Genomic DNA, 24,021 nt, shown 5'->3' with positions numbered 1-24,021 from the left:
GTGTGCAATTTTATGCTTTGTATTGATCGATTGACACAAAAATAAAGTAAACATCTCATAAATTATTCCTTACGACATTTAAAAAGCTTCTTTGTGGAAATCAAGATTTTAATCAAATTTATCGATTTTACTCGACAAAAGGCGTGATACTGAAAATTTTGCTTCCTCATACTAAGATCCTTTCCCCTGTGGACTGTCACATATGTTGTATCTGACCTAAATTTTTTTCAGGCGTTTTCTCTGTAAAGTCAACCGTGACCGATTGATGAATACTTACTTGAATCGAGCAGCAGATGTTGAAGTAAGGATAGCTGCATACTTACAGATTATGAAATGTCCATCATACAACGTTTTACAGAATGTCAAAGCCTCTCTTCAGGCCGAAACTATGAATCAAGGTGATTTATCTCTTTTCTTCTTTTTGCTGGACGAATATGTTTGCTCTTCAGAATAAGGGAAAGACAACCTTTAAATGAGAAGACAAGGAGGTCAAGGACAAATTTTGAAGTTCCTCTATTCAATACCTACCTACGCTGACTGTGAATCTAACAAAGTTTTTTAGTTTTTAACGGAAAAACAGGGCAGTTGTAAAGAATTTTTGCAGGTTTGTAGAGCAGTCATTCTATTGTACAGTTTCGTGAAAAACCCAAAAGTTCTTTCAAAAATTGAAAAATCATTTTCAAGGGAAGAAAAAGCTAAAAAAAAGGCGAATGGTCAAGTTGATGAAGCAAGGTGATGCCTGCTCAGCCAATCAGCAAACGTAGTTTCTACTGCCTAACTACGTCATCAGCGCCCGCCGAAAATATCGTTTGATAGGGGTCTTTTTTTTAGCATTCTCAAAACGAGGTTTCTTTGCCATTTAGAATTTGAAAAAATCTGGAAAATTCCTAACAGTTTAGTTCACTCTGTACCTTCAGAAAATGAATTAGAAAAAGTTGTTGCCACCGAGTCATTGCCATGTCGCAAATTGAGTTACATTGTTCAGTATTGCCACCATGAATTCTCATTGAAGTACATAGTATATTGGAAAGTGATACTCTTCGATTTCTAACCGGAGCTACATTCCATTAAAATTGAATGCAAAAATATTTGTGGGTTTCCTCAAGAAAGAACAAAATAAGAATGTTTGGAATTCAAGTTTTTAAATATGTGCTTTGAATATTCACCTCATTTTAAAATGATCACAACCCCTCTGTTTATTTCAGTCGGTTCATTTGTGTCAAGTCATCTCCAAAACCTGATGAAATCTTCAATGCCAAATAAGCTTCAGTTCCAATCAATGTTGGAGGACTTTCAGTTCGAGAAGAAATTCAAATCTGACATCAGAGTGTTCTCTCAAAATTATGAAGGCTCATTTTATCTCAATGAATATGGTGTAGGTAAGATACATGTTCATGTTTCTCCTTTATGGTACGATAAACAAAACAATCTGTTACTCTTAACAAACCAATGTTTCTACCCCTCTTAAAAGCTTACATTCAAAGCTGAATTGATGAAAATTAAAATTAAAATTTGAAAATTTCGAAATTGAAAAAGACATCTAATCTAGAATGTATGTTATTTTTACATCCATCTAAAGCCGCTTTTATAGCGCTCTCTGGTGCTTTGTGACACCTAGCCGCCAAAATCCCCTATCCTCCCAAAGCCCTTCAGGGAGTTGGCACACCCTCATTTCTTCTTAAACCACCTGTCGCCACCCTTCTTTTTCTTTTTAAATTAAAATTTCTTCAAATTATTCCGATTTTTAAAACTTGTATATTATTTCTGTCTTAAATTTCCAATTCTACCCAATCAAACCTATTTTTAAGAAGAAAATTCCACCATTTCTGAAAAGAAACAATCTCTTTTTAAAATGCAAGAATTCAAGAACCAACGCTATCTTTTATTTTTGAGTTATGATTTTTTCACCATTTTAATAACTTCAAATTCACCTTTCTTTCATTGCAGGCATTTTTGTCGAAACGAACGTTATTTTCTCGCCCAAATCATACATTCCTCGCAAGATTTCTGTCAGCGTTACAACCAACATCTTTGATGAATCGATTTCCTTAGCTGAGGTATTTTCATCATTTTAGCTGAATTATTATAGAAAACACAGCTTTCTTGGTTAGATTCTATTATATCTCTTGAAAAACACTCAGCAAATTAGGCTGCTTCTGTATACAGATCCTTTATGAAATATTTTTTTCCCACTCATTAATTCTAGTGCTTTTTATGAGAAAATCAGTTTTTTAGGTTTTTTGTTCAGTTTGAGTAAGTGAACAGCTTGTTGAAAATTTCTGAAAATTATGAAGTGTGTTAAACAAATACGTATTAAATTTTGACACATACTAAATCCTGTGACAAACAAGGATTCTGTCTATTTTCAGGAAGTTTTCAATTTCAGTCTTAAAGTTTTACATCAGTTTGAAATGAAACTTTGGTTTGACAGCCTTCCAATTTACGTATTCAGATATCTTTAATTTTTCCAACTTTTTAATTCTTAAACTTTTGATCTCTTTCTAACAGTTTGAAATATCACTGGAGGGCTTTGAGAGGTATGCTGAGTATTTTTTCAAACCAGGAGGACCCCTTAGTTTTGACTCACTGAAAAAAGGCCTCAACTTACTACGCATTGCACGCAGCATTTCTGACACACTCAAAGAAAAAATTGACGGCCTTCCAAATATCATAGAAAAGAATTTCCCTCCTCCTAAGGTGAGTCAAAATTGTATGACACCTCAATCTAGATATGAAGGTAATTTAATAAATTTAATTTTTTTTATGAAACATGAAGTCATCACCTTTTTTGTAACAGCGGCAGCAATTCGTCATTTCCTGGATGAAGGAATGTGTGTAACTCCACTCTAAGTTTGCATAATCTACTGATAAACAATTCTCTCTTCCACAAGCAAATGATACAGTGATTTCTGTCTGATATTCAACGATAATCCATGGATAAATCAGTAAAATTTTCAATAAAGAATATCCCATAGTTACTGAGTAAAAATACAAACTTTAAAAGGACTTAGGGCAAAATTGGAATGTTTTTATGTTCCTTTGTCTGCGAAACAACAAACTTATATAATGTTGTTTTTCTGAAAAAAAGTTTTAGGTGGGTATTTTTTTCCATTTTTAAAGTTATAACAGGCCCTTTTTTTGAAAATTCTTGCCTAAATCTGAACTTTTTTATTAATTTCTCTTTCTGTGCACGAAAACAAAAAAAATGAGAACTTGGAAGCAAAAATGGAACAAAAAGTTAATAATGAAAAGTAAAATGAATCCTTCCGCAAGTTTTTTTTTTTTTTTTTTTTTTTTTTTTTGGTATAATAATCGAGAATCAGAATTTTTGTCTCAGTATTTTCATGGAAAAGTACCTATAGGCCTGTTTGCCGGAAGGTGCCTCTAAAAGCTGATAGACAATCGTAATGCCTCACGTCCTCCTTCTGACCATCTGTCCTCCAGTCATGAATGAGAATCATACAGACAGAAAAATCGTCTTCCCAAAACTTTACATTTAATTTTTCACATGATATCATGGCAGTCAAGACTCAAGAGCTGTGCTTTCTTAAACGGTTTTGTGAAAAAGTAGCATGAAAGGAACTTTCCCTGTCAGTCTTCGTGTGTGTGCAATTGGAGTTGATGGAGTCGTTTACTATCAGTGCTCAGTGCAAGGAGTAAATGGAATATTTGTTTTGTTTTTTTTTCACGTAGGTTTTGCCTCAGGAAGATGTACAAATTGAGCAAAACGGACGCAGAAGAAGTTAAACAAATCTCCAGTAAACTTTAAAAGCTTACCTTTAGCTCTATGAAATGGTCGCATTTTTATAAGTGGTGCCAAATGAAGCTCTCACATCTATTGAGGGACTTGTGGAAGTTTTTCAGTTTTATAAACATTATTTCTGTTCTTCAAACCTTTAATTTGATGTTTATTTCTGAGAACAGGTCCTGTTTGGTTTCAAACTGTTTGGAAATGAAATAAAGTACCTTGAATTTAGAGGAGAGTCGGAAATCTACAAAATGCTGAGTAGATTTAATCCTTACAATATCGTCTCGGACTTTTTCGAAGGCCAGGTAATTTTTCATTTTTATATCATGAATAAAAATTTTTTTTTGTCTCTCATGTATATCTAGCGTGTTTACTGTTTCGCAGTCCTTTAGTTCAGTTGAAGTTAAAATTACGTAAATGATTTCTCTGAAATTCGAGTGTTATATCATGTCGGATCCTGATAACTAAGAATTCACTCAGAGTAATATGTTTATCAAAAATGTTGGGTATATGACTCACAAGTGTATGTAAGAGAGGCATCTCTATCTCTTTGTGCGCATTGGTGTTTGTTAAGCATTGATGCAAGAGTATGCATCATGCATCTTCGTATCAATAATTGTTGAATCAATAAAATTGTTACAATCACTACATCAGTTAAGAGTGATTGTGCTTTAAATATAAATAAAAAGAAGTGGAGTGTAGCTTGATTTTGTAAATTTTAGTGGAATGAAAATAAATGGTTATTCGTACTGTGCAATTTTTCTAATTCTGACTCTAATTTTCTGTAGTATGTATTTTGATGTCCTGCAGGCTAATTATGGAAATTGATAGACAAAGAAGGCAGAATGGATATGTAGGGATCCTATTGATGAAAGCGAGTGGTTGCAATAGACGAAGGAGGTAGGAAATAGACTAAGTAACAGCAATCCAAGAGAGACCCTATACTTAGTCCATAATTTTCTCCCACAGTTTGAAGGAACCACCCATTCCAACCTATAAGATTGCTCCATACTCTCTATGTCTTCTTTATCTATAGCTTTGTCTATCAATTTCAATAATCAGCCTGCTGAACTACTGTAATTTATTCATTTTTAATCAGAAAAATTTTGGGTATGACTTCATCAAACTTCTCAGGTGTAAATTATTTGGTTACTCTTTGCAGGCAATAAATTTTGAACGAACTTCAATGTTTTTAGACATTAGTTATGTCGTTCCAACAGGAGCTGGTTTACCCTTGAATCTAAACTCTGTTGGTATTGCTGATATTCATCTGGAAATGGCAGGATCATTCCAAGGGAAAAACTTTTCGGAAACTAAGAAATTGACGATGAGCGGAAAATTAGTACCAAGGTAAGTAAAAAACCACTGATCAACAACATTTGTCAAATGGTGTTCAGTATTGTTTATTTTGCAGTGAAACTTCCTTTTGGTATGTCATTGAGCTTATCATGGATAACTTATTCCAAGTGCAATAGGAAGGTTGTGCAAGTGACCAGGACTAGATGCTGGCAGAAGCAATACTCACAACACTACAGTAGTATTTGCAATTGTGTAATTATCTCTCATGAAAGTTTTCCAGTGAGACGATTTTATGTAATGTACTTTTCAATCATTTCATTCTCTCAAAAATTTAAAGGTGAGAAGTACAATATTAAATTTTGAAAATAAAACTCATGGAAATTATAGACAAAAAGTCAGTAAATATTTTGATACGAAACGAGAAAATTCAATCGATTCTTAAGTGGTCTACATAGTTTTCAAGCATAGCGTTTGCACACACTCTGAAAATCTCATACAAATAATGACTTCTTTTAACATTTTTCACAATTTAGATAAAACTATGAGAAATTAAATTTTCTTTGAAATCTTCATTATTTCTAAAATATTTATAAACTGTTAAGGGCTAACAATTTGTCGTTTCTGTTTTAGAATGGCTGTTCATCTCGAAGGAACAATGGGTGTGGACGCTTACTGTTCGTCAACTCAGATTAAGTTGAAGAGTAAAATGTATACATCCTCCGCTGTCAACGCGACTTTGCAACTGGATTCTTATAAACTTGTTAAATTGTCATTCCATTTGCCTCTGAAGAAGTCGGATTTATTTTATGCAGAGTGAGTAATAAAAATAATGCATTTCAAATGCACATCTCCCATCAATCCGTTTAATTTTGAATTGGAGCATATCATCCTCATGCGACATGTGACGGTCAGCATTCGCTCTTTGTTTGAGCTTTTCTCTTCTTTGCATCAAATTTTCGGTATTCTATGTTTGAAGAAGTAATCTCACGTCATCATTCAATTTTTATAAACAACAAACTCAGGAACTCTAAATAATGAAGGGCTATCGAATTTACTCTGTGCCTTGTTGAAAAAAAAAAGAAAAAAATCAGGAAGTTGATCATAAGTCAGCAGTGAAAATATTAAACAAAACCCCTCTGTTGCATGTTTTTCCTGCAAAATTTCATGCCAAAAATGTTTCGTAAAACAAGTAGCTTCAAGCCTCTGCCTGAATAAGGTATCAACGCTCAGATATAACACCTGAATGACTTAATTTGGATTACAATGAGCAGAAGGGATTCAACACGATTGTAGTGTTTGCAAAATCATGAAACTTCTTTGGTTTAAAAATAGTAAATAAATGTACAGTAATTAAATCTACTTGGTCATTTACCTTTCAAATTAACCAATTTTTAGTGGAAAAACAAAAATTATTTGCTCCTCTAAGCATTTTTCAAGTAAAAATGAAGATGCAAAGTAAAAATGAGTTTTCTACAATACAGTAATTGCGTTACTTACCTTCTGCTCAATGCCATCCATTTGTGTGTTGTCATTTCATGTATTGTTACTTTCAAACAGGGGCTCATTTCTAAACTCCCAGCTCCATTAGTCATTTTTCATGTGAATTTCTAAAGAGATGTAACTCAGTCCTTTAATTCATTCGTTGTCTGCAACTCATTTAAAGGCTGTCATTATTGGATGAATCGCCATAGTAAGGATACGATGCACTTGAAACCAGATTGGAGAAGTTCAAGTGACATAATCACATGTAGTCTACAGTAGTGGAAATGGTCTAACTTTAAAAGTTGTGTCACGAAAGAGAATCCGTCTCTTAATATTTTTTTCAGCACTTATGAATTTCATTTTATCATGCCTATTATTTGTCATTTATAAGGAAATATTTCAAACCATTTGTTTAGAGAAACTTATGATAGGTAATTATCATTTCAGATCCGAATTAAGCATACTGCAGAACAATAAAGATGTGGTGATTGAAGGAGGGCAGGTCATTGGCGAGGATCGTTTTGAAGATTTTGTTTGCAGTTGGGACGTACTGGACCAAACAATGGGTTTAAAACTGTGTGTGAATTACATGTTCCCGAACACTATGAAGCTACTCAAAGCGCCTCTTCTTCTGTTCAGTGGTCCAATTAAGTTCGGAATCGTTCTTGAAAAAACAGATCCCTCTGCAAAAGAGTACTTCATTCAGTACAGATATCTAACAGCAGAGGTAAATTATTTTTACGAGCAACTTAATAATTATCATAGCTGATTTATCTTTCCTCCAATGTACTCAAATCCTAAATAGCTGAAACCAGAAAAAAAACTTGTCATATTCCTCGCTCCAGCAACTGCTTTTGTGAAAAATCTGGTGTTAAAGTACCAATCCAGGGGTGCAAGAAGTCCTAAGCTTTCCCCCAAATCCAATCAATCTTCCCCCAAATTTAATCAACCTTCCCCCCAAATCCAATCAACTTTCCATTATTTTTAAACAAAATTCTTCATAGCTTCCCCTGAAGATAAAGAAAAAAGCTTTTCACTGGAAAAACCAGGACTTTTTCACTGCTAAAATCATGTATTTCAAACGTGATCTCCTTGTTTTCCTGTTCTTGCGGGAGTCCTTCCTTAACACGTAACCAACACCCAATTGGGCCGGTCGCGAAGTTATTTACCCCTGCACTAATCTCTTATTACTTTTCAACTTTTTTTTTTCTTACCTCGTACTTTGCTTTTTTCTCTTTCAGAATCAATCAATAGCCAGTATAGAATTCGAAACTCCTGGATCAAGCATCAAGCGCAACATAAAGGCTGTCGTGAATTTTGATCCAGGAAACCAGAACATAACATTTACATACAAATCTGCCACTACTGAGTTACAGGCGCATGGTAATAAAATTTATCCTACTTGTCTCTAATTTTTCTTCCATTTGTATGAAAAAAATAGATGCGGCGCTAATCAAAACACTTCATCCTGCAACCTTTTTAATTGAATGGAGATGGTACCGCTTTTCTTTCCCTATCAATCTACGCTCTCTTTTCCTCATATTCTCATCTCTGTTTTCCTCTACTCAAAAATAGATTATCAATCACCGATTTTGAATAGTTTCTTCATAGTTACTCATCATCATGTCATTTTAATTTTTTTTTTTGTAATTATGTCAATTGTTTAGTTTTTTTGAACAGATTTTTTGTTCATCATATATTACCTAAATGTATCAATAGACTCTCTTCTCAGAAAGGGATTGCAGTTTTGAGACCATTAAAATTGAGACATCGATACCAATAAAGGAGTGTTTTTCAAGCATTTTTGCACCCGATCAAAAATTTGCCAAATCAGAGGTATGACAGATCAAGAGATCTGCAGCCCAAGAGGATTTTGAGGAGGAGCTTTTTAAAGTTATGATCAATCATGTTTAGGGCTCAAAATTGCCGGGCTGAATGGCTCAAAAATCAAATCAAATATGTTTGCAATATGTATACGCTTTTAATTTTACTAAGTGTTTGCTGTTAAAAACTCATTTTCATTTTCTCATCTTTGACCCAACTTAAAAAAAATCTCTGTTCTGAATAATTCACCTCCATGCACTAAAGTCTCTTTCCTGAGCTTGGTCACTAATACATCTGTTGACGTATGAAAGATAATAACTCGAAATTTTTGTTCAGGTATCTACAAAAATTCACCGGAACTGAAACTTCTACATTTTGCCTTGGATATCAATGGGAAGAAACACATAGACATCCACCTAGAATTGAAAACAAAGGAAGAAAGATACGGTTACTCTTACCAACCCTCTGCGTCTTTTTCCATCAATAATAAGAATATCGCCGAACTACAAGGTACTTTATCTCGCGTGACTTATCAAAATCATTCAAGAGATGAATAGGAATTGACATACATACAAATTGGCAGACCCTTTGAATTTTCAAAGGTTGCATGTATAATTAATAATTCAGAGAAGGAAGGAACATTAAAAATGTGTCCTGAATACTGCAAGTAACTGAATATCAGGATATGTAAAGCTGCGTCCACACTACTGTTCTATTCTGTCACTTGATAATTCAGTAATTCATTCTTTTACAAGTTTGTCAATAAACTTTTACAGGTTTGAAACACCTCTCTCAGTCCTGTGTTTTGCAAAGAAAAGGGGGAAAAAAGAGAGAGAGAGAAAAAAAAAACAATCATAGAAACTAGGAAGCTACAGGAACAGGAACATTTCACAAAAAGCAACAGCAAAAACTGAGTTAACTCTAAGTACAATTAGAATGTTTTGGTATCAAATGAATTATCAACCTCTGCTTCAACACAGAAGAAGACTCAATGATATGTTGATCTCATTTAGGTCCTGTAATTGATTAGAAATAAAGTGAAAACTTAAAGAAAAGGATAAATCTCGCAGTTCAAATGTGAAGGAAAAAAATAATTTTCTTTGAGATTAATATTTTCCTGCCCAAAAATGGTTGAGAAGATAACAGAAGTGTTTCAGTTTCGTTTTTGTGATGTTTTTGCAGCCTCTTCAGCAGACATAGCTGGGCGCATTCTTTTAAGCAAAAAGCTTTATCATACAATAATAGCCTCTTATTGTTAAATATATTTTTCTACGCTTCTCATTAATACAGATGATACCATCTCAGCTATGATTTTTCTAATTAGACATTATTTGCAACCTTTTGGCAATAAGGTTGATAATTTCAGCTGTTGATTTCTATGTCACAGGAACTTACAAATGGGTGGAGAAAAAGAGTATATCGCAATGTGATATAGACTTAACTTTTAAAACCAACAAGATCAAAACCCATATCACAGGGTACATCGTAGTGAACGAGGCATCGATTGCAGCTAATTTCATTCTGGAGTATCAGTTTGACGCAGGCAAAGCAGAAACGCTGAAGATAGAAATTCATATGGCGGACCACACCACAAAGCATTTAGCCCACCTCTCTGCAGAACTTCAGCTGGCATCATCTGCTTATCCCCAGATTGATTTTATCGCCACGACTAAGTATCAGGTAAGATGTGGTTCAGTGTAAGTGCATGGAGGAAATGCAGATGAAGCTGAGGGAGACTCCTCAAAATTTTAAGTCATTTTGAGGATGAGGTCATAGGAGGTTGCAGATACTAGCATGACACTGGCATAGACGCACTTCCAGGTACACCCAGGTGCACTTGAGTTTATCTGCGTTTGTTAGCGCAGGAGCATAAATGTGCATCTCTGTGCTCGCCAACACCTTCTGTATTTTTTCAAAGGCATCAGTGTAATTGTTATAAAGTTATGATATGGTGCAAAAATCACTGCAAAGCGCTGATATTAGTATTATTTTTTTGTGTGGAAAAGTTTTGCTTAAAATAATGACCAAAAATTCAATTTTTGCGCTTAAAAAAAGGAGGGTTTGCGGGAAGTAAAGAGTTATGAGATCTCAGATCTGTGTAACAAAGAGGGAGGGGGTTCTAAAATTCTTAACAATCCTGCAAAGGAAGCAAGGTGTTTGATGTCTGCTAAACTTTGTCATTTTTTGATGTGAAGTTCTTTAAGACCTCCTGCGCTCGATGAGCCTTTAAATTGGATCTTACTAAGTGCCAGTCTTGAGAAAAGTAGGGATGACAAATAGACTTGTAAGCTTTTTTTTGACTTATCTAGTAGAATCGTCAATGATTCGTCCAATAGAAAGTTAAGCGGTACTGCTTCAGGGCATAAGGATCGGCATGTTCAACATAGCAGCAACGCCACACCTCCATAAGAAAATGCGTGTAAAAATGTTGAAAAATCTCTTTTTACCCTGCTACTTATCATGCCAAGGAGGTTATAAAAACATTGTTGTATCAAATAATAACAAAATCTAGCTGGCACCAATCTCGCCCTCGCGGTTTTCAGCGCAGGGTCCTCTCGGAGTGGTGTCAGCTCCATCATAAAATCGATAAAATAAAGAATATCCGAACAATTTTGAATTTTTTTGTTTCCATTTTCTATAAGTCTAATTCCTTCGTGTAATGTGATCACCTTTCTCTTTTTTTATTAATGTTTCTTCAGAAAGCTCAAGGTCACTTAGAGTTATCCTTTGACTTGACAGCTAATCCTTCTCTAAAAAATGAGTCAGAAAAGTTGCGCCTCCAGTCAATGTTGATTTATCTTCACACTCCTTCAAGCCACAAAGTCAGCTCTTTCATAGCCATCAAAAGACCCTCCAGCGACATCGACTTGAAATTAGATGGTGTTTTCGAAGGATCTGAAGGACACTGGAATATTGGCTTCCACATTCAGTATGCCAAAGGTAATTTTAAATTGGCTTTAATTTCATTTTTGGTGATTTCTTCCAAAGGAAAAGAAAACGAGCTGAAACCAAATTTTAAGAGTTCTCTGGTTTTTTTATCCTTGAATTGTAATTTCAGTCTGCTCTTAGGTCAGAGCTAATGAAAAAAATATGTGGTGATGATCCTTAAATTATGTTGTTTTTGCGAAAAGATTCACTCATTCTCCCTTTTTTTTGCACAGCTAATTTGCTGTCTCTTTATACTCTTTGTGGAAGAGACATTTCTCAGGAGAGTAATTTTTTCTGAAATTGGGGAAAAAATGACACTAAGTATGAGTTTCCGTCAACAGACACTCTTTAGTATCCAAAAAAATGAGTTGAAAGTTTCATTCTGTGGAACTGCAGTCTTGGCGCCCACAGTCTAATTTTCCTTTCAGATTCTTCACTTTTATACTGTAGTGGTTACTATAATTCCTTTTTCTCTTGAATAAATCTAGTAAAAAATATAAAGGAAAATTTTCTATTTACAGTTTTCCTCTTTTTTTGGTATCTGATTTTTTCACGTCTTATAACTAGATTTTGGTTACTTTTGAATCCTTCCTAACCCTTCTGACTTTTGTTTCACTTCCAGATAAAGTCATTGGCATTAAACTGGATCTAGTCCTTCCGAAAAGCACAACACTCTACATAGAAATACATTCAAGTCTCAGCCTCCCCCAAGTGCAACATCCGATGAGTCTCTTTCTCCGGGTTCATGAAAAAAGCCGCAGTGAATATGATGTTCGTATTGCTTCCAAATTTATTGTACTCATATCGTATTTTCAAACTCTAAGAATAGAATAAAATTCCTCTTGATTATGCAAATTGATAGACAATAAGCTTTAGACAAAGAAGACAAAAAGAAAAGTGTAAAATTCTGATGAGAAAACATGTTTTATAATGCTAAAATTCGTATGTTGTCTATTGGTCTGTTAATGATGTGTTGATTAATACAATTTTTGAGTGTCGAACATCGACCTTAATTTTCTTGCCATTTTTCTCATAGTCTTTGGAAGATTCAACCAAAATAACGAAATCTTGGTGGCAGTTTATCTTAAAAATTCATCAATGTATTTTAACTCAAATTTTGTTTGTTTTTTGCTTTTCCCCTCAGTTGGAGGTGATCGGAACATGGTTTAGTGGTCATAATATCACTACAAAAGGAGTCTACTTAAATAAGTCAAATCAGATAACCACTTACCTTGTTTTGAAGTTAGTCCTAAAGTCGGGCATGTTTAATGACATCATGTTCAATGGGAAGTTTCTTTTCGATGAGAATGAAATCCGGCTTGATTTATTGGTAAGTGTACCTACTAACTTCTAACACTGTAGGATAGATTGTAATGGAAAACATGTCAAAGAAATGCACTGAAGAAATCTGAGGTTAAAAATTTTAGAATAACTTGAAGTTTCTTAAATAATTTTTTCTGAGATTCTTCTCGATGACGCTAACATGTCTCAAGTGAACTTGTTAGTTTGGCAAGATAGTCCAAACTTTTGAAATGAATCAAGAAGAGGTTCTATGGTTATTATATGCAGATTGCCTCTTGAAATTTTGACTTCGTCAATTGAACATTTTAAGACCAATTTAAAATGGTGCAGAATCGGTAGGATGGATCTGTGATGGTGATGTGTTTTCTTTCATAAGTCTCAAGTATGTTGTTTTAGATCAAGAAGAGGCAAGAATATTTTCTAAAAGGTTAGCTCAAAAATGTATATTTTTAATAATCTCAAGTTTTTTCCCACAGGCAGAACATAATGAAATCAAGTACGCTTTGCTGCTGAAGCATTTGTCATTGCATCCTGCATTACGAGAGACGCACGGAGAGGTAACATTCAATGAGAGCACATACTCTTTGACTAGCATGATCGATTTTATGAAAAAGCAAGCGCTCCTTGAGCTTCATCTAGACAAGTAAGTTTATACATTACACTGTGTTGACAAAGAAATTCAAAGTTTTCAACCAAATTTTTGTTTGTAAAGCTCATAATAATCAATTCGTTCAGCTCAAACAGTGGCGATGCTTACGAGCAAGGAGGAGACTGTTGGAGATTTTCAGAGATTGACGATTTCATGAAAAACGAACTTGTCAAAAAAATTGTACCTTCAAAATGATCAAGGGTTTAGATTCAGTCGTTGACCACCAGTCGCATATGGATAGAAATAGAGTTAATTTTTATTGAGCGTATAAATTATTTTTTATTGTTTCTTCGACCGAACCAAAAGTTTGTTCCTCTTATGTGAATGATGATTGATAATTAATTTACATATATGTTTCAAAATCCTCTGCTGAGCTATCCATCAGTTCTCTATGTATCTCTTGTTTTGTTTCTTTTCTTGACAAATTTTTTGTTTCATATATTGCTGAAAACGGAAAAGTGAATATGATCGTCGAATTTAACAGCAAAAATTTTTCTATTTCTACTTGCATATGATATGTAGATTCAATTCAAAATGATGTCCTAAAGAAACATTATGTCTCCGAAACCTTGTTAATGATTAGAAAGTGGAAAAATATGACCCAGCTCTCGTCTCATTCATTCTTTTTTTTTCCTTTCCAGACACAGGGATATTCACGTTGGAGTTCATGGTATACATGAAAAGCAAAAAACAGACACTGGCTTCTTCGTCAAATGGGATGCCAACCGTGACCCCAATCAAAAACTAGCATTGACGCTACTCACAGCCTCAACAGACTCCGCCTCAACGTTTGAGTACTCGGTCAAACTTTTGTTCGAGTACCCAAGTCATTTAATCACCGGCTCTGCTTTGCTAGAACGTCAAGGTAAGTTATCTATCAATGAGCAAGAGCCTAACAGGGAATCTTATCAAAGAACTTTCATTTTTTATTTGTTCCATTTTGATTAAATCATTTTTAATTACATCTTTTAAGGATTTTTTTACACTTTGATGGGGAAACTACCAGACCTCGTATCTTGTTTGCGGTGTTTAAAAGTCTCAGCTTTCATTTTATTTTTTCAAAGGAGAACAAATCAAAATCATTCCTCAAAGTTTTCTTAGAGTTTTTTATGCACAGAGAAAAATCATGGAAGTTTTCAAGATTAGACATTGAATAGTTTTCTATTTAAAAGATGAAGTATGACAGGAAGTTCGCAATGTCGCTAACCGAGGTACTTGGTCTGGTAGTTTCACCGTTAATACAACAATTCTGAAGAGTTCTGATTGTCTTCCTTTTTTTTCTTCTACTTTTTCTTCGGTAGAGCTTGAATAAATCTTTCATAAGAATGATGTTGGCTGCACCATAGAATAACTTAAATGGTCTTTTTTGGTAACTGAAATGGTGCACATATTTTTGCTTTTAGTACAAAGTAGCAGTAATTTTTCTGTGGCTTTAACTAATTGCCTTTCCATTTTTTCTCTGCCTCCTGCGCCTAGCTTTACTATTTAATTTGCCCAAAATCAGTAACTTTGAATGTCTTCCACCCCCAAGTAGAGATGCAGACTTCCGATCTTCACCATCTTAGGACATAAGAAGGTCTTCGTCACTGCTATGGATAAATGCTTGGTTGGATTATTCATACTTTGATAGCATTCATAATGAGAAAGCAGTTTTTTGCAGATGACCTGTTTGACAATTTTAAAAGAAAAAAGGTATGAAGCCAAAAGGTTGCATCAGATTTGTCATGAAGAATTGCTTTGTTCATTTTTTAAGTTCCTCATTAAAAGTGTAAAATACAAAACTCTAAGATATCAATGTCTTGAATATTTCTGTTGTCAGGAACAAATTACATGAGCACGTTGGCAGTGGAGTGGAGCCCAAAGCAGTCCATTGATATTGTTTTTCTCTTGAACTATGATTTTCCTGACTCTGGTAAAATTTTCTTTGAGACAAAAGTTTTGACTCCTTTTGAAAATTGGAGGGAGACATCTCTCACTTACAAGTAAGTTCAATTTTATGTTTTACCTGGCAGATTTATTTGAAGGTGATCCTGTTTTGGTCGGATATGTTTAAAATATTGCATTAATTTTTGGTTTCTTAATTTGTACGTCTAATGTAAGGCAATAAGTTTATTCTTGAGGAGTACAAAAAATTATCTTATTTTAGAATTATTGAATATTTTATTCATAGCGTAAAAGTGATTTTAAAGCTATGGTTCAACCCTCTGTAGCGCTGCCTTTTTTGCTATGAAAATTGTGAAAAAAAGAAAGACTGTTAAAAATTAAATTAATAATTCCTTTATTATGTACATAAAGTCTGATAGCACAGAATATGGTACAAGGTCATCAAGAAGTGCAATTAATCATGGCAAAAAAATTGCATACAATTGCATTGCATCATTGTTTGCTTTTGCATTTGGAAATACAAAAAAATTGCATAGTCGCACCATTTAAAATTCACACAATTATTTCAAGATATGCCAATCAATTTTTACGCAGTTTAGTTCCGAATTCATTTATCAGGAATCATTGATTGGGGACCAGTCAGCTTTCTTGTTTTCAGGAAAATATTACAATCTCACAAATAGTATAAATGTTTAAACCATGTTCTCTAATGAAGTATATCCAGTCCAACTAACAGGAATACTTTTTTAAGTGTCAGTATGTACATTACATAAGGTTTCTTACATGGCAACAATATTTAAATTCCTTTTAATTCTTAAAACTTTTTTGGTGCAGGTTGCATTATCTAGATAGCAATATTACAACTGGAGCAAAAATTAGCTGGAATGATGACCAAAATATCATCGCAAATATAGGACTCAACTATCAATTTCTCTCCAATGATACCAAATTAGCAATCAGCTGTGTTTTGGAAAGCACTATCGAAGATATTAAAGCTGTGAAAGCCATTTTGAACCACGAACACGGAAACAAGCAATTCAAGACTGATATAACACTGCAGGTAATCCAAATGTACTCGTTTGTTTTATTCGTCATGAAAAAGAGCTCTTTTTTGCAAAAATTTGCTGGTATATATTACGTGTGTACTGGCTCTATCTGAAAATACATGTCTCATAATACGCTTATACGCTAGTACGCTTATATGTAGACCGCCTGAAAATAAAATGGTCATAAGAATCTCTGTATCTTATCTTTTGTATGCACTCAAAAGTAAAATTCTGTCTCTCATCATTCTAAAGTTAGATGGAAAATTGGTGAATTTTTTATTTGTTTGTAAAATATCTGATTCAAATCCAGATATTAGTGCGAGTTTAATATTCATGGCCAAAATTATGCGCAGCCTAATTAAAAAAAAAAAAAAAAAAATTAAAGTCTGGTCTAGTCCTATTTTGACGCTTCAAGATTAGATTTAGTTCTTTTGGTATTAAAATTTTTTGTTTGTATGATTTCAGTCAAGTCCCAGTCATTTATTATCAATGCTGAGCGCGGGAAAAATAATTATCAACGATAATTCAAGCAGCGTTATTTTTAGCTTAACCACAGCAACACCGTTCCTACCCATTAAAACAGGAGGACTTGAGTGTCTTTTGTCTCTAGGAAAGGACAAAAATATCAGAGGTGACATCCGTCTCATGATGGATGACAATACTTATCAAGCTATTTTGCTAGGTAAGAACATCAAGTAATCTTTTAACAGCAACTAATTTTAAATGCGCTATTGAGTCAGTATCAAATTTAGGGAGGGGCAAAGTGGTCCGCAAAAGGTACAGTTTAGTAAATGTTAACTGGAGCAGGAATTTTAAACACTTAACAATCTCTATCTTGAAAAAACCTAAAATATCACCATCTCTTGTCTACTTTTTGTAGCCAAGATATGGAGCTATCAGTTTTCCCCCCTTTTTTTAACTTTGGATTGATATGAAATTGGAATGTGAATATATGGGGTAGTTAAAATTTTTTGGATCCTCAATTTTTGTGAACCTAAATAAGTTTTAAAATTGAGCAGTGGCAAGGAATTTAATTTTTACAGAGCTGTAGTATAGCTTTGCATAGGTGTAATTTTGTGAAAAACCCAAAAAATTCATCAAGAAGTTCAACATATTATCTCTTAGAGGAGAAAAAGCTTATCAAAATCCGACCAATCACAAGCTAGCAGTCGAGTTAACGTAAGGGATGCCTAAAGCTGATTTCAACCAATCAGCAAGCACCTTTTCCCCCTCCTGGCTACGTTACCAGAGTAGCGCAAAATATTGTTTAAAAAAGATCCCACGCTTGGCATTTTCAAAACAAAGTTGCTTTGTTATTTATGGTTAAAAAAAAATCTGAAGAAATTCCTAGAAGCTTAGTTCACTCCGCACTTCAAGAAAATGAATTTAAGAAAAATACGTTCCACTGACCCATTAAGATACTCGAATAATCATGAATAGAAAAACAAAGGCCTATAATCTCTCAAAAACATTCTAATGATTTACTCTGCAAATTTTTACTTTAATTTTTTGTTCCTTTCAGGTATCGTGAAGAACCCAAAAGAAAGCAAAATCCTCTTAAAAATGACCACTCCTTTCGAGAAGTATAATCTCATTAAAGGAAGATTTGGATTCTCCGAAAAGAATAAACACTTCTTTGCCGAACTTATCGGACCGTCCTCTAGTGCAGGTCTAGAGCTCAAGTATTTTTTCATCGATTCATCCAGTTTCAATTTGAAGTTGCATCTAACAACCCCATTTGCAGTGCTGTACGATCTTACACTAGTTGGATTCATCAACGAAGAAAACGTAAGTTCTTGTTTCAAAAAATCATGTCATTCGACAAAGAGGAAGATCCAAGCTGCAATATTATATAAATGTTTTGTAATGGACCAATAAACACGGTGCGAATTGAAATTATTGATGAATTGACAGATCTTGTCATCACTAAACTCTGAGATTTAAACATCAATACACTATTTTTCTTGTACCTAACTACAGGCTGATTACTGAACGTGGTAGACATAGCAATAGAAAAAGACTACACATTGAAAATGAAGCAACCTTATCGGTGGAAGTGGATGATAGTTGGTCCATCAATACCCATCTTACTCTATGACAGCAATCCGTTCCAACCAGTAGGATTGCTCCATGTTCCCTATGTTTTCTTTGTCTATCGCTTTGTCTATAAATTTCAAGAATCAGCCTGCAGACCAGTTTCTTTGATCTTGAAAGGGTCAGTTAATGGGAAATTGCTTGATAGGGAGACCAATGAAATTAGGATTTTGCAGATTCTTTATTTTGGCCTTTTTAACGTTTCCAAAAGCTGTGATTGTAATTGTGGCAAATATCTCAGTTTATATTATTAAAATGGTATGCAGGTTGATTTCAGGTGTGGATGGAACTCAATGATGCTCGGCATCATCGGAAGTGATCATTTTGAATCATGGTATGACATAAACTACAGTCTCACCCTCTTCACCCCAATTGAAGGGTTCAAGAAAAGCAGCGCCGTGTTCAAAATCGACTATTCTGACCATCTGGATTTGGAGACCAGAGTGTTACTACCGACAATGAGGGTGAGTTAAATAGTTTACAGATTTAATAGTGAAGGGATTAAAATACCTTGAAATTCCAGATATCCGCAGCAATATTTTCCTATGTATCTCTTCCCCTAAGTTTTATCCTTATGCTCAATTATTCCTGTCCTAATTGAGTGGTTCGCTTCAAAAAGTACCCAATCCAGAAAAAAATGGAAAGTTCATTTTGTTGCGGAAATGTGATTTTCAGAGTGACTTACATCTTCTGATTTTTTTTTTAAATTTTTATTCAAAGTACTTAAAAAGATGAAAACACAAATTTTGTTTTTTCTTTTAAAAAAATGCTCAACCAGAAGCTATAAAAATGTTCATATTGCATTATTTAAGGCTAAAAAAATTGTATATTTTGTGTCATATGGCTCTTTCTGGGACTGTAATACATGCACACACAAAATTTTCCAGCCATGGAAAATTTTTGGCTGAATTCAGTTTTTTGCATATTTTAAAATTTTAATCTAGGAAGTGAGCGTATTTACAAAAAAATGACTTAAATAGCTTCTCTCTAGTCGTTTGCTAATTGACTGCAGTTTTTGTTTGTTGCATTTTCAGGTAAGTCAGTTGTTTCTGGAATCTACTTAGTTAAAAGCGAGTACTGCAGAAATAACATACAAATAACTGAGAGAAATAACTCTTTTCCTTTGTATGCTTAATCGACTTTATCGGTTTGTCAATCATAAACTCTTTCAAAAAGTAGTCAAAAGTTGTATAATCTTAATAAAACTAGATAGATTTCCCTGACTTAGCCTTTCGTTCATGCAATTTTTACCCTTTCCCGTTTAATTTTGTTTCATAGGTAGGATTGAAAGCTCTGTGCATCTACCAAAAAATGAACAGCACATCCTCTGAACTAGACGAAGAAAGCTTCTTTGCAGATGACTTAATTCCAAAAAAAGATTTGTTTTGGAGAGGAGCTGTCAACATTGATACATTGTTTTATCCAACCTTGAAAGTAGAGTTGAATGTCACTGAACATGATTTATCGTACACAACCAACTCCTTGATAGACTTTCCAAACTTTGGTGCAAACATCACCAACAAGCTCTTCTTTTCTGTAAGTGTGCAACAGTTTAAATACATCTTTAAAACTCCAAAGTTAAACCTCAGTTATCCAAACGTCTTGTATTCAAGATCCCTATATCCAAAGCTACTCTGCGCCTGAAAGGTAAAAAGTGATGCAATGCGTTAATTTTGTGGTTTAGCCAGGTACAATTTTTCCAACTATCCAAATTCATGGCTCAAATTGTAGTCTTTCACATGAAAAAACGTATCTAACCTGCGCTGTTGCAGGACTACTATGAACATTTTATTTTTTCATGGGAAAACCGTTGCTTAAATTTGTCTGGAAACTTTAGTACCCTTTATTACAAGTGTAATCAAGATTCTTTGAAAATTTCAGGCAAATTCATGTGAAACAAAAATAAAATGTCAGTAAGAAATACTGGAACAGCGCAATTTAGGTTTGTTCTTTTGAGTAGAAAACAACAATTTGGCCAAGGATCGGCGTAATTTTGATGTATGATTTAGTACTCACAGTAAAAAAGGAACATTTACTTGTTACAAATTTGAATTAAAACGTGTGTGCTGCATGATGAAAGATGGGACTTTTCAAAGATTTCTAGCCGGACCAATAAAAACCGAGAACTTGTTTTCCAGGTTCAGGTTAAGCACCTTCTGATATTTTTTGTTTTGTTTTATTTTTCATTCATAATAATTTAAATACTTATTTCAGCACCTGATGGGTATGAACAACAGCCTTGTGGTGGAAACAACAGCTCCAGCGTTTTCAAAGGCCATTTGTAATTATAAAATGGAAGGCACCTTTGGCAGATCAATGAAATCAAATCTCGCTCTAAATGTTACAAGTCACAACCAATCGTTACCTGTAAGTAACAGTTCATTATTCAGATCGTGTAATATCCTTTAATTATTTAATGTTTGTTTCATTGAAGTTCCCTCATATTTGGCTGGAATTTATTTTTAAATAAGGTTGCAAAGAGTTCCTTCATATCAGAGGAAGGGTTTGACAGCGGCAAATTATTATCAGCATGCTACCATTCTGAGTTCGATTGCTCAGGGCTTTTCTGTAACAAATGCTGGCTGAATACACAGTTTTATCGAATTCGAATCACTCAAGAAAATTTCAAACCAGCACAAACACTGTATTATCTAATGCCCGTAATTTACCTACCTTTCAAGTCCCTGGAAAATTGAATCAATGTCTTTCCCAATAGATTCAGTTCTGCTCAATTTTTTTACTTTTATATTTTGAATTTTGAACAAAGAAAGCCCCATGGAAAACTTGAGTTTATGCACCATGAACAAGTTTTAATAAGTAAGGCATTAGGAATTAAGCACCTAAGCTGAAAAGTATAATTTACAATGGCACATTTTTACATTTATTGTTTTAAAACGTGTACATAATAAAAAAATTTCGATCTGGAAATAAATAAGAATCATTAATTCTCAGGATCTTAAGATTATTGAATAGATGGTTTGAACTTCCTTCCGGACACATTAAATCGGGTGCAGAATTACCTTCAGTAGCTTGATTGTTGAAACTTTAACTGGCTTTGTTGGCAAGATAAGACAAGACATTGCCCTATCCGCGCTGTGTAATTTATCGATTTTTGATTCTTGTCATAACAAAAATTAACATAAATTCAACAATCAGGCTGTAGTTACCTTATATTCAATCCGCGCTGACTAGTTGCGTTTTCATTAAGCACAAATTTTAAGTGGGCTAATGATTCAGTCTGATTTCAGGGAAGTGTGGACGTTGAGTATACATTTCGCGCAACGCAGTACGATGACGATCTCAGAGAATTTTCTGACAGGGATAAATACGGCCTGTATGTGACTCAAGTCAACATCAGGACTCCGTTCAGCTCAATGCAGTATGTGAAAGGCGTCATGTTCTTCCAAGTTGACCGTAATTCCTTCGAAAACAATGTTTCAATCGTCACCAATTTCTCAAAAATGTTCTTGGAAGCTAGTCTGCAGGTTTGTATCTTATCAAAGTATTTTTTTAGTCAATTCACAAGGCACTCAGGCACACTATGTATGCGGTAGAAATCAGATAAACTGTGTACCTATCATAATGTCTTTATTACACTTTGTCTGCAAAAACAAAAAAAATTAAAATGCCTGATGAGAAGTGATTTCTTTGTATTTTTTAGGACTGAATCTGGAAAGGACTATTAATTTTCCTATCACATCAGGATTTTCTAAAAAATCTTTTGTCTTAAAAATAGGATTTTTCCCGAAAAATTTGATTTTCTGTTCGTTTTGCTTCTTTTTTCTGACGCAGCTCTGCGTAAGGTAGAAAATAAAAAAATTCTGGTTGAAGACCTGTAAAATGTTTTCTCTAACTTGTGAGGCTAAAAAGCAGGGCTAATTGTTAAATAAAGCATTAAATGAACTTATCTCTGGTAAATTTTCCATTACAAAGAGACGCTTAAATTTTAATGGTTTCTGACAAGAATAGCAAATTTGGTTACTTTGCTTCTTTTTCTTTTCACCATCAACGTATAACATTTAAGTATCACCTGTTTTGTCAGTGTTGCTTTTCCTTTTTGTCCCTGTGTGTCTTACTTTCCTGTTGTTTATTATGCAGTCGTATGAAAATTACTTTGAGTCAGCTGTTGGTATTAATATTTCATCCAAGTTCATCAAGTTTCCCTACTTCAAAATGCTGATCAAGAAAGACTTCTTGGAATTGGATAAGAAAATCAGAGTCAACTTCATACTACCATCTACAACTTCGGTAAGTAGGTTTTTGCCTGTTTTTTTACTCCATTTAGATTACTCTCACAATCTACTGCAGCTTTGTCATTCCTTGATCTTTCTAAGGCAAGGTCTGTCGGGACCAATGGTTACCCTTCCTGCAGTATGTTAGCATCTGGAGGGCTGCGAACATTGTCTGTCGGCTTCCTTTGGTGCCTCATAAACGTACCTTACTACAGGGTGCAGAAAAGTGCACCACTCTTATCCTACTGTTTTGACGTTTCTAACTGTTTTCTGCATTCATCAACTTGTGGCTTCCTTCATTCCTTTCTATAGTGTCCACCAGTCACTATTTGTTAAGGAAGCTCAATGATAATCCTATCTTCATTGGCAACGCACCTACATGAGATAAAGGCCATTCTCCAAGATTCAAAGAGAAGTATTTATTTCTTATGAAGCGTAAGGAACAAGAACTGTTGCGAATATTGAAGTCGAAAACTTCATATCATGACTTTTAAAGTTGCAAATTTCCCTTGACATCTATTCATTTTTTTTTTTGCTCCAAAAAAAACTGACTAATTATCAACTACATATTGCTTAAAATTTTTATGATTTTTATCGAAAGTTTTAAAAAACATCCTTTGTATATTTCATGCAAAAACGTCAAGTACTGTATTCTCAAAAATATGTGCTCCTACATATTGTAGGTACATCTTTACAGTATTTGTTTTTGTAGTTTTACTGTTAAATTGTTGTATTTGTATTTAAATATTTGAATAGTAATTCAAAAAAATGGATGTGAGTTTTGTGATATTTTAGTTTTCCAGCTTTCGAACTGTACTCTTATACTTTTTTCCCCTGTACTTCCAGGCAAAGTTAGACAACTATGATGTGGAAACCTTATGGCGCTTTGAAAACAACTATTTGAAACTGTACGGTAAACTGATGACACCCTTCAAAAGCATCGATATTCTGCAAGGAGGCATGGAGTATATTCACGAGAACACTTCTCATACTTACTTCATCAATTCTCACTTTCAACGTGCTGCGGAAGTTGAAATGAAACTGAGTGCCAAATTACACAACAGGACTCTTCTGATAAATCTAGAGTCTTTGGTTGAAGGTCTAAAGTTAGTTTCTTTTTAAGTCCTTTTTCGAAGGGTATTTTTTTTTGTTTTAAAATTAAAGAGGTTGTTTACATATCTACCACATAATTTTTTACCTCTGGCTTTATCGCTAGTAAAATATCAAGCGTTGGCAAGCCACATAATGATGTGTGTATTGCTTTAGACCAATACCATATGTAGCATTTCAGATGCAGCAAGGAAATGAAGGGCAAAATTGAAAATACCATGGTGGATTTGACCATTATTATTGAATCAAGGAAGAAACGAATTAATCGATATCACACCATCTATCCAACTTTTTCAAGGAGAGGAATATTTTTTTAGTAAGAAAATTTACCGTAGAGATGGAACTCTTCCAAATCACAGGAAATTCCGAGTGCTGAACCCATCGATTTTCCTGTCATTCAAGTTTGACCCCAAAAAATTACAC

The 24,021-nt window shown here is 34.1% G+C and overlaps 1 protein-coding gene across 1 annotated transcript in view; it reads left to right on the top strand.

Moving 5' to 3' along the window:
• Window positions 1-24,021, top strand: part of Apoltp (Apolipoprotein lipid transfer particle) — a 53,302-nt gene that overhangs the window by 11,808 nt on the left and 17,473 nt on the right. Inside the window, exons 13-38 of the mRNA XM_019047709.2 lie at window positions 232-398; window positions 1,206-1,379; window positions 1,948-2,057; window positions 2,509-2,697; window positions 3,925-4,053; window positions 4,911-5,098; window positions 5,678-5,860; window positions 6,977-7,256; window positions 7,771-7,912; window positions 8,690-8,863; window positions 9,741-10,033; window positions 11,053-11,293; window positions 11,904-12,052; window positions 12,426-12,611; window positions 13,060-13,226; window positions 13,874-14,097; window positions 15,052-15,214; window positions 15,951-16,176; window positions 16,628-16,844; window positions 17,685-17,950; window positions 18,523-18,720; window positions 19,535-19,792; window positions 20,471-20,623; window positions 21,505-21,741; window positions 22,355-22,504; window positions 23,335-23,594. Of these exons, the coding sequence (XP_018903254.2) occupies window positions 232-398; window positions 1,206-1,379; window positions 1,948-2,057; window positions 2,509-2,697; window positions 3,925-4,053; window positions 4,911-5,098; window positions 5,678-5,860; window positions 6,977-7,256; window positions 7,771-7,912; window positions 8,690-8,863; window positions 9,741-10,033; window positions 11,053-11,293; window positions 11,904-12,052; window positions 12,426-12,611; window positions 13,060-13,226; window positions 13,874-14,097; window positions 15,052-15,214; window positions 15,951-16,176; window positions 16,628-16,844; window positions 17,685-17,950; window positions 18,523-18,720; window positions 19,535-19,792; window positions 20,471-20,623; window positions 21,505-21,741; window positions 22,355-22,504; window positions 23,335-23,594 (5,124 nt within the window). The remainder of the gene's footprint in view (window positions 1-231; window positions 399-1,205; window positions 1,380-1,947; window positions 2,058-2,508; window positions 2,698-3,924; window positions 4,054-4,910; window positions 5,099-5,677; window positions 5,861-6,976; window positions 7,257-7,770; window positions 7,913-8,689; window positions 8,864-9,740; window positions 10,034-11,052; window positions 11,294-11,903; window positions 12,053-12,425; window positions 12,612-13,059; window positions 13,227-13,873; window positions 14,098-15,051; window positions 15,215-15,950; window positions 16,177-16,627; window positions 16,845-17,684; window positions 17,951-18,522; window positions 18,721-19,534; window positions 19,793-20,470; window positions 20,624-21,504; window positions 21,742-22,354; window positions 22,505-23,334; window positions 23,595-24,021) is intronic.

The sequence above is a fragment of the Bemisia tabaci genome, chromosome 8 (assembly GCF_918797505.1).
Source record: "Bemisia tabaci chromosome 8, PGI_BMITA_v3".
Classification (NCBI taxonomy): Eukaryota; Metazoa; Arthropoda; class Insecta; order Hemiptera; family Aleyrodidae; genus Bemisia; species Bemisia tabaci.
Note: the sequence above shows the minus strand (reverse complement) of the source record. Positions and strands in the feature narration are given on the sequence as shown.